Here is an 11,650-nt window from a genome sequence, read left to right on the forward strand (position 1 = left end):
CCATTATAAATATACTAACACACCATGATTATTGATTGAAATAAATTTTTTCTCAATACTTATACAAACTCCTTAACTTCAAAAAATACAATAGAAGTCATTATACGCGGTCAATGAAATCATTTATATATACTAAATAAAAAAATGTAAAATAAAAAGTACAAATGACAAGACTCAGCAGTATATCGTACAGTCGCCATCTTGTTAAGACACGCGCGCGCGTCTTAGCCACAAACGAAAAATAGTCTGTGAGTAGTGTGTCGCGAGTACATAGGATTTTTCTATCACAGGAGTGTTTTGTGTTGTTTTTTCCGTGTAAAAATTGCGTTTCGACGTTAAATCAAATTATATTACAGTTAATATCGCGTACGTTGTGTACAAACGGCGTCGCTGTCAAAGAAACGTGTAAACGCGTTTGATTGGTCAGAGCAAAAAAATCCGCGAAGATGCAGTCTGCATGAAATGCTATATAATGCGACGCAAATACAACAGTATGTGCAACGATCGGTTTGACATCGATTCTGGTAAAAAAACATTCCACGGATAGTTGAATTATGGACTTGGACGATGTGTAAATTACAGTAAGTCCATGGATATACTATACAACGTATGACGCACAAGAATATATGAATGCACACATGAACGCACACTTCAAAAAGGTAGAGGTCACTAGCCTTACGTACCACGGGATCGTGTTCTCGTTTTACGTCGGTACCGTGAAAACTGTATTACAAGTAATATCGCATATTGTCTCGAGTAAATTGTTTCCGTGATTGTCAACCACGATGTAAGAATAAGAACATTTTTTGAAAGAGATAGAAAGGCATAAAAAAAGCGAGAGAGTACAGCAGGGTTGATTGACACGTCTCTTGTGATTTTATAAACTCTTCCAGTGCGCAGTATTTTGTGCCTTCTATTTGTTTTTTTCGATTTCGACACTCGTTATCTCGATTCGAGATTGTACCTCGACCGTATTTTTCAATTTGCGCCATTCATTCGATCCGCGGTTGCAATCAGATTGTCAGAAAGAAAATAAGTGAGGTTATGAACGTGTCTGGCAATAATGCTACCCTTTGACGGTGCTATTAAGTAACTTTCGAGTCGAATAAATGCCGCGATTTACTCTGAAGTGCATTTTATGTTGTGAACACTAAAGTGCATTCATTGTTGTTATGTGAAAGCATGTAATAGAAGGTAATTCAGAATGCTTCAGACATAATTATTATAACCTTTCATTCATTGGCAAGTCACAGTAAGAATTATATATCAATAAACTACAATTTTCGTTCTATTAATTGTAACATTTTAATGCATTTATTGCGCACATAATTATTGAGTTTTATTGCTACATAAAGAAATGGTGACACAGATATTTGGGCATCATTTACGCAAAAAATAATTTCATTTGAGGCTATTTGTTAGTTGTTATATATCTTTTATTGATTATATGATTATATAGCATGTTATGAATAAAATTTCAGTGCTAATAGAAACAAATTTTACATTATATAAAATAATAAGTTATATCGTTTGGTGTAAAAACATATGAACAACCATAATATTTTAAGTATAGAGATATTATTTATTACTTTAACATAACTATACTAAAGATTTTTTGTGATATATCATGATTCTAACCTCAAAGTAGAGGTTAAATTTGAATTCGTATGATCGTCTTTACCGACCATGTATCGGTAAAGAATCTTCCGAATCAATTATTGATACATGAAATTTTTAATGTTATTTACATGAAATCATTGTCTTTTTGCAGGAAAGAAATGAAGCATTCAAATGGATAATATATCGTCTTGAATAGAAAAAATTTAATTTAAATTATAAAACATGTCGATACATGCTCAGATGGTAACATGGTAGCTGTAAATTTGGCATACCTCAGAAGCGCTTCGTTATTGATGATGTTTGTATATGTTTAAATGTTATAAATGAATCTCTAAGAGAAACAACGCAACGATGGCAGAAAGTAAAGCAGAAAGCACAGAGTTAAAAAGAACTGTGGATAAGAGGGAAGTATTAAGTGATCCATCTACATCTGTGAAAAAATTGGAAAACATGGAAACACAGATACAAGACGCTTGTAATAAAAATAAACTAGAAATAAATGATTCTTGTAAAAAAAACTTTAAAGTAATTGAATTAAAAGAGCAAAATGCAAACGTAAATAGTGATGATTCATGTAAAACTGAAGATCCAACAGTTGAGAAAGAAAAACATCGAACAGAGGAGATAATATTAGATGAAGAGCTTATGGAAATAGATAATGTAACAGAAAAACCTAACGAAATGGATAATTCATCCGTGAAAGACAAAGATGTTAAAACTGCCGCTTCAGAAGAGGAAGAGACATTGAATGATATATTAAAGGTGGTACATGAAAACTTGAGTTCTAACAATGTTAAGCAAACTACAGTAGATTCTAAGGATTTAAAACAAGAAACTAATAGCAATGCAGAGGTATTTAAAGAAAAAGTAGAAGCAGAATCAAGCAAGGAAAATGTTGTTGACGAAATTACTAGTGACGATGCAAGTGTTATTGCACAAATTGAAAGTGCAACATCAAGGAGAGATTCTGAGACAAAAGAGTCTGTAGAGATAGTAGAACACATGGAAGTTGGAATTGTGGGACCTCCCACGACTGTTAGCGAATTGATTAGTGAAGAAGAATTAAGGGAAGAATCTGCATTATCGACTGAGCAGAAACTTCAGGACCATGTTGCTGAGTGGGTTCAGAATTCGGCTAAAGCTGAAGAATTAGTCGAGGTAGAGGAGGAAACTTCTATTTCGGATGTTCAGCAGGAGAAAAAGAATGTTAGGGAGAAGAGGACCAGGAAGAAGAAAAGTAATGATGTCATTGCTTTACCTACCAGGAAATCTCAAAGAATCATTAGCAACATCATCAAAAAGAGTATTAAATGGTGAGTAATATTTTATCATTTATATAGTTGTGTTTAACAATAATTTTTCTTATTTTAATCATGGTAGATAGATATTGAAGGTGAGGCACAAAATATTTTATTCTGAAATGATACATGATTGATGGTATCTTTAACTGTTGATAATATTGTATAGTAGAGTTCTATACAGTTTAACAATATAAAGACATAGGAATGTTGCTTTTCCTGTCTGATTATGTGAAACCAGGTGAATGTTATTCAAGGTATTTACTATGGTTGGTAACATATAATTAACATATGTTCATTCTTCAACATAAATTTAATATTATTCCATATTAAATTAGTTCATAATTTGTATCTTTGCTATTTGATTTGAACTAAATTACAGATGAAAAGTTTGATACATTTTTTAGACAATTGAAAAGCGACATTTCAGTGTCAAAGAAGGAACCATTCTTGTTATTCTAGTATCGTGTGAGCGCGTTATCAAATTCCGTGGAACGTGGCCGCTCGATGTCCAGATCGATTGACATTCCAATTACAGAATCGTCCGATTGGCGGCGTTATTTCGCTAGGGACCCATTGAAACACGCACGTGCGTGTACGTGTGAGTTTCGCAAGGAACAGATAGGAACGAGTTGAGACACCGCGTGTAGAATCGTCTCTCTGTAACGAGGTTGCGCTCGTTCCCGAGCACGTTCTCCACGCGGAGAACGGCCATTCACTCGGCTTCGACAAATTCGATCCGCTGAAAAGCGCTTCCACAGGCGTCGTTCTGCCTCCTTTTTATTTTTATTTTTCGCCGTGATCGCCGATACTGTTCGAGATTAGCGTTATCAACCGATAAAGTCCGGGATAAGAGGGACATTGACAAGAGCGCAAACGCACGCTAACGATGTCGAGCCGGGGAAGTGGGAAAGAACGGGAAAAAAGAAACAGGGAGAGAAATATTGACCGTAGAACGATAAGCAACGCGGTAGTGTCGATAACAGGATGACTATTTCTGCCATCTTCACCTTCCACTTCGTTTACCTGCTACCAGTACCGCCGTTAGCGTCGGCTAAACGGGGCACTTGATCATATTTTCAAATTCAATAAATCCGCCATTTTCAAAATTTAAAAACTCACAAATTTACAAGATTATTTAAAACTTTCAAGTTTAGAAACTTTTACTGAAATTTTTAAAAATTCTCAAATTTAGAAATTTCTAATTTACGAGTTTACAAATTAAAAAATTTAAATACAGCGTTAAGCAAAAATGTATTGTGTTTTGTCTCGGGTTTCATAAGCTCTAACGACGGCTCTATTCTTTAACACTGAAGATCTACCTTCTTCCCCTTTTTTAAATTCTGTTTCATTGACGATTTCGCGAATGTCTTATCAGCGAGATAATGGTGCATAGGCGTTTAGTATTATTACAGCAGGAAATGCAAGAAGAACGACGATCGAGTTTTTGGTCGTTAACCCCTGACGCGTTGGAACTGTATTTCTTCGAATCGATTGGTTACTCAGAAATCTTTCGTTCAAGCGTGAATTGCTTCTTCGTGTTTCGCTTATCGTGGCGGACACCTTTGTTGAATTCTACACGTGTATTAGTGTAATACGATACCGGTATGCTCGGTTGAAAAACTTTCTTTCTGATTGTTATCTGCGTTGTAGTTAAGGTTGTATGAAGTTTAGTCAAACATTTTGATTACTACGTCACTTAGGAGATTTATGTCGTCACTTAGGAGAATTATGAGTATATTAACATACAAATTTGTATTGTACATTTATCTACAAATTAATTTATTTCGAGTTCTTTTGAAATATTGAAAATTTTCTGTATATTGATCTTCAGAATATTTGATCGTTCGTCTTCAAGTGGTAAATCAAAATGGCGGATTTTTCTATAAAATGGTGGCATGAATATAGGTTAGGAAAGCAAAGGTTATGATAAACATAGATGGAGAACACAAGTGACTTTTTGCAGTTTAAATTTAATTTATTACCTATGGAAATATATACTGAAAATTGATAATATAATTTTCACTCATTATAATCTTGTAGTCAAATATAACAGAAACCTTTTTACAGCTCTCTTTTTAAAATTAGTCCACTACTTATTTGAGAGCCTTCAGTGGTCAATTAGATTTGATATATGGCAAGATAAATGTGTTACATATTTCGAGCAATCTTTTTTAGTCTGTACTTTTTTTTGTTAACAATAACGATCGAGTTAGCTGAAGTAGGTTCGTCGAAAACTTGTACCAATTATATTAGCTCACCTTGTTTCGGGTATCGCGAGATTACGAGGTAATCAAATTTTCAGGAAACACGAAATTTATTAAATTATCAGATCCGTTGTGGATGTTCGAGTTAGCTACGTTACATAAAGGTTAAACGAGACTAATACGAAGGTCGTAACACCAGTTATGACAATCTCGTGTTATTACTTCTATTTACTACTCTTGCGTTAGCGCTATCGATGATAATACTTTTGGTAAGGGTAGAAAAGCAATCTCCTTTTATTTTCCACACACGATGTAGAAAACTTTCTACGTTAACTTTCAGTAATTAAAATTTCATTTTACGAAAATTTCACTTATCCTGACATGTTAAGAAACTTAGCAAACTTTTAATAACAAAATTAAACAAGAGTTGTAACAAATATCTGCACACACAAGACTGAAACTACTATACATAAAATGAACTCATTTGTTAAAACTTTTTTAGGGGATGAGATAAACAAGAACTAAAATAATTACAAATATTTTACGTGTGTTTTTTTAAATCGTAAAAGGTAATTAAAAACATTGAAAAAATTCTAATTAATTTTATGCATAATTAAAAACTGTTTTACGCAGTTTATTACGAATTCATTTCCACTATGAAGGCGCAGTCAATCAGTTAATTAACAGAGGAGGGTGAAATTGTTAATTTCCATAATTATCGAGCAGAGTTTATTTTGAGTCATCAAACCTTTTCTACAAGTTCTTCGAATACCTAGGAACCGAATTTGCTTGAACAAAAGATTTTGTAACCTCGCGTTGGTGCCTGATGGCCGCCGAGGGATTTTACGGTGTAAGAATGGTCTTTCTTCACAAATGGGGAGGTCTTTTTCATCCTGTCCTCAGAAAGTTCGTAAAATTTAGTTGAGACATAATTTTACTTGAAGACAAAGTAATTTACTATATTAACATAAATATCTCTGTATTTTTTATAATTATGTTATGTTGTTCATTATGTATCAAGTTGGACATGAAAAAGTATCAAGTTGTATTCTGATAAAATACAAAATATTTTAATATGATATATTCATACTTTGAATATTAAATATAAAAATTAAAAGACGATATGAAAATATGAAAATGTTAACGCAAATTTGAGTGATTGATTGATATCGTTGGTGATCATTTTCAATATTTGAAACTACAGCCAATGAACTCTGCTCATTTTATTTATTAAATTATGTAACATTATCGAGTCACTGTACAGAAAGTCTGTGAAACTATAAAACTATACTCTGGTCTAAAACGTCAATTTAATCCTCCACAAAAATGGCCACAAGTCTCAGAATAAATACCCACGTTCCTAATAAACGTTCGAATCAAACACCTCTCATCTACGAGTCTAAAATAACACCACGTCTACCTGAGACTCCTGATACTCGCTAACAAGCAGGACCAAGGTTCTCTTCAAACAACAAATTTCGTTACAACCTTCTCGTACCCTGATCTCGTGCAATCTACCGCATCGATAAAAAAAGGATAACATTGGATAACAGCTTATCACCTTATCCTTCGCGGTAGACAATCAACGGAATCCTATAACAATTTTCGCACCGTGTTTGGTCAAATAACGAGTTCTTGCACAGGGTTCTTACCATCAAGTTTACAGGCCTGCTTCAGGTAATTCACCTTACCCGATCAAGTATCGCATGCTGCGAACGCTTTTTGGTCGGAGGGTGAACCCTCTCGTTGTGCAATACTTGTGGATCGATCTTTGGGATCTTATAAATCATTACTGGTTGTAGAATTTACTGTTGTTTTAAGGAGTTTAGTGTTGTTGTAAGGAGGAGAAGAAAGATATTACTCGTTTTCTATGGAATATTTAATTTTATGTGGAAATTTAGGGATGTGCGATTTGGGGTTGTAGGAAGCAGGTGCTATAGGAATTTGGGGAGTATAGAAGTCTGGGGTTAGAGAAATTTGGAGATGTAGAAATCTGGGGAATATGGGAATTCAAGGCTATAGAAATTTTGGAATATAGGAATGTAGGGACGTAGGGATATGGGGTTATAGGAATCTAACGCTATAGGAATTTGGGGAGTATAGAAATCTGGGGTTAGAGGAATTTGGAGATGTAGAAGTCTGGGAAATATGGGAATTCAAGGATATAGAAATTTTGGAATATAGGAATCTAGGGACGTAGGGATATGGGGTTATAGGAACCTAACGCTATAGTAATTTGGGAAGTATAGAAATCTGGGGTTAGAGGAATTTGGAGATGTAGAAATCTGGGGAATATGGGAATTCAAGGATATAGAAATTTTGGAATATAGCAATCTAGAGACGTAGGGATATGGGGTTATAGGAACCTAACGCTATAGGAATTTGGGGAGTATAGAAATCTGGAGCTATAGGAATTTGGGGATATAGAAATCTGGAGAATATGGAAATCCAAGGCTATAGAAATTTTGGAATATAGGAATCTAGAAACGTTGGTATATGGAACTGTAGGAATCTGGGGCTATCGGAATTTGAAGAGTATAGAAATCTGGGTCTATAGCAATCTAAGCACCTTGAGATCTAGGAACATAGCAAGATGGAGTGATCGAAATTTGAAGCTGCAGGAATCTAACGACATAGAGATCTACGATTATAGAAATTTAGCCTTATAGCAATTCGGTAATATATTACTCTACAGATATGAAAACCTAAAAATGTGGGGAAACTACAGAAATCACAGAATGCAGTGATTTGAAAATTTAGAAATCTAGAAACACAGAAACATATGTTTCTCAACGATACCCATACACACATCTCCATAATACAAATACTACTCATTATATTTCATTCACTCAACAATTATAGTCTACTCGGACAAGGCATTGACCCGAGCTCGTGTCACTTATAGAGGTAATACCGTAACCACCCACCCACCCAATTGACACGTGTCACGCATATTACCTATTATTCCCAGAGTTGAAAGTATCAGCAACCGATTAGTAACTAGAAAGCATTTTGTTAAGGTAAATAATACTCGAAGTATAATTATGTTCCATTTCGATGAGTTTGACGTGCTCACGGATCAAATACTGTAATTATTAAGGTTCAATCACGTGTGTGCACATTATTCATGTCAAAAATGTTAATTGTCGAAAGCAATTACGTTTGTTTATTACCCGTACGCGGAGGCACAATGCCGTTACATTAACTTGTCCTCCCCTAATTTAAATTATAATCGTAATGATGGTTACTCGTTGATTAATAAATGAGTTCATTGATGAAACGTTATAACATATTTTTACCATGAGAGATATTCATCTACAGATCTTACTTGGATCTTTACTGCTCTGTAAATTACCCCTTTCGTACTTTTTAGCTGTTGTTGCATTTATGTGCTCTTACTTCGATTAAGAGACTTGCACAGAGGGAACAAAAATTGAAAAGATTAATTAAGCTTGTTCCAATATATTTTAAAAATAATTTCTATACTTAACCCTTTGCACTCGAAGGTAATTTGACTGTTTACAAACAGCAACTTTAAAACTTACTTAAAAAGTTAAATGAATTTTCTTGAGGTTATTATTTCTTTACTAATAATTTCCACTGTTGTTTGTTTCACTATATTCATACATCGCACGTGTCATATTATAGAATCAGTTAAAAAATGCTTATTTGAAATTATTGTATTAAATATAATGGTGACTGTGAGTCACCTCTCGAGTACAAAAGGTTAAAATACAAAAATTATTTGAATATATTAGTACCTGAAAATAATTTGCATACCATGTCATTCTTCGCTCGCAATGGATCAATGCAGAAGCACGATGCGACTCGCTTATATCGAGACTATCTTGCGTGGAAAGTGTAGTAAGTTAGTCGGAAAGAACGCGTATGGAAGTGTGGTCCCAGGCCAAGGCTGGTCTCACCCCGTATCCCGGATGAAAGTGGAGCGGTCTGCTACGAGCGGGAGGGGCGTTAATCCCTGCGAACGGTACCATAGAAACGGTACCGGTGGGGTCGTTACGTGTGCCTGCAGACCGGCATGGCATCGAGCAACCACTCCGGGTTTGCTCCGGTACCAGATACACACACAACGAGAACCTACCACGATATAATCCAGCCCAAGGCCCCCCTAAGAAAAGGGGAAGGTCTTCTTTGTCCCTCGGTCCCTCGGGCGAAGGACCGCGGCCAGATGTCGGCTGACGATCCTTGCGACTGCGTCGACACGCACGCGCTTTCTTTATCGATGTATACCCCGTTCGACTGTATGTGTTCCTTGTAAACTCTATGTGGACGACGTAGGCGTACGCACGCGTACGCTCGCGATCCCATGTCGTTGCACGCTCACGGGTATTGCGTATCCTTCGTGGGTATTTTTGGTGATCGAGCGCGTCTCGCGTTCAACCTTTAGAAACGCGCTTTCCTGGAAGCTTCATGTTTGCGTTTCACGGTCTCTGGTACCCGTAAATTCTGTAGTCACATGCTTCATGTTGTTTAGGAGCTTCGCGTGGATGTATTCTTGATTGTATAACAGCGATATGAATGTATAAATGCAACGGTGGAGATATTTACAATTAGCGAGGGATGATGATGTACTGCAGATATTTAATGCTGTACTGTCTTGGAAGAAATGTTCTAGTTATTCTGAATGACTGTATAATACTATCGCTATGATATGTATGTTAGATCAGTACTATTGATGACAATGGTGGGGATGTGTGTAGCTGGCAAGGAATGCTTTGTGACTAGATGTCGTTTCAGAAAGAATCACGTAGCAGTTCTGAATAGGTATATGGTTCTATCGCTATGAAATGTGTAACGATTGCTAGATACTACTGATAGCAATAACTGTGAAGATATGTATAATTGGTGAGGACTACTTGATAATGAATGAACTACTTGATGATACTGTCTTGGAAGAAATGTCCACCTGGTCGTTCTGAATAGGTGTATAATTCCATGTAGCTCGCAGGGAATACTTGCTAAACACAGTTTTGGAAGGAGTGTTTACGTGGTACTTTTGAATGAATGATTCTATCGCTACGATATACACAACTATAATTAAACTGATACTATTTATAATAACGTTAGAAATAGTTGACGAGGAGCACTTAATGACTGGGTGTCTTTGAAGGAATGTTCACGTGATACTTCTGAATGAGTACTATCTCTATGAATCATATAGCGTTAGAGGTTGATAGGACATTATTGATAGTAGAGACAGCTAACGAGGAATACTTGACACCTACTTGATAGAAAACATTCGTAGTCGTCCTAGACACATGTCCTTTGTATATAACATTGTACAGCAAGGTAATTTAACACAACGTTGTAGACGTTGATGAGTTAGAGTCTATTGATGATTTTGCAATTTGTCAGAAAATTTGAGCATACAAAAACTTCATAATTCATAAATTAACGTATTGTACATTTAACACATAGTATTGAATTAGCAAATTAGGATTGTTAAGGGACCGCGATCTCATAAATGTTACCGTCGAAAGCTACGTAGAAGGCATTGTATTCGAAATACGTTATTGAATTAGTGAAACTAAGAGTTTTGAAATCCTGCGGTGCTGGGCGTAGGATACCGTGTTATCCTCCCGAGACAAAGATTTCCATGGCCTCAGGTACCAAAGCTCGAAGGCCGCGCAGGGAACCGCCTGCATCGGCGAACTTCGGATCCCGATACCTAGGAACTTCCAGGAAACAGCCGTTATATTGTACCATCGAAGAAGGGACCTCGATGAAGCTAGGTACGTTCACACGAGCGCGAAAGAGAGCCTCTCTAACAGGTAAGTGCGGATTTCTCTCCGCCATCGAACTGGTACCACCACGCACGCTCGAAGGATCTCGACGAGGGGCTGACACGCGCGACCCAACGAGAAAATATTCACTCAGAAAAAATATTACTAAGCCTAAAAGTCCTATATCTTTTACCATAACAAATTTTGCAATTGAAAAATTCTCTCTGAAGCCGAACGGTTGGGGAAATTAATTTGCTAATGCGTTCGCTTTGTTTCGCGCCCCTCGATCATTACAGGGAAGTACGAAACTGTGGATGAGTTTAGATCGTGTGATTGTAGATATGTATCGATCACTTGTATGAAGAAGATACACGTAAATTATGCTTGTATTGAAGCTAAGGCGTTCGTGTTGCCTGCGTTCGTGTTGTGAATGTATTTGTGAAGGGCACGATGTTGGAAACAGCAATTTGGTTGAAACTTGAAATGTTTGTTGGAGAAGTTTTGTGAAATTATAGTTCGCACTTTTTTGAAACGAGGGAGAATATCTGTAAGAAACACTTGAGAACCTCAAATGACTTATTTCAATCTTTCTTTTTTTAACAAAAATTGAATTTTTCTTTAACATTCATTTTATTTGACACAAAATATATTCTGACTAAATTATACACATTTTCTTCAAAACCTAAAATTATTTCAGTAAAATTTATTTGATTAATATATTCAAAAGCAGTCAATCTAATAAAAATTAATTTTTTATAATTTTACAAAATTATTAATTTTG

At 35.7% G+C, this 11,650-nt stretch overlaps 1 protein-coding gene across 6 annotated transcripts in view; it reads left to right on the forward strand.

The window, feature by feature from the left end:
* The first annotated feature begins 233 nt into the window (after positions 1-233).
* LOC100882946 (uncharacterized) overlaps positions 234-11,650 on the forward strand; it is a 44,397-nt gene continuing 32,980 nt past the window's right edge. For 4 of the 6 annotated variants that reach the window (XM_076531231.1, XM_076531235.1, XM_012281496.2 and 1 more), the window contains exons 1-2: positions 666-1,194; positions 1,772-2,933. In XM_076531231.1, coding sequence (XP_076387346.1) covers positions 1,972-2,933 — 962 coding nt within the window. In that variant the 5' untranslated portion in view covers positions 666-1,194; positions 1,772-1,971. Of the gene's footprint in view, positions 582-649; positions 1,195-1,771; positions 2,934-11,650 lie in introns of those variants that run through there. The other 2 variants (XM_076531232.1, XM_076531233.1) reach the window with 2 other exon arrangements.

The sequence above is a fragment of the Megachile rotundata genome, chromosome 4, assembly GCF_050947335.1.
Source record: "Megachile rotundata isolate GNS110a chromosome 4, iyMegRotu1, whole genome shotgun sequence".
In the NCBI taxonomy this organism is placed as follows: domain Eukaryota; kingdom Metazoa; phylum Arthropoda; class Insecta; order Hymenoptera; family Megachilidae; genus Megachile; species Megachile rotundata.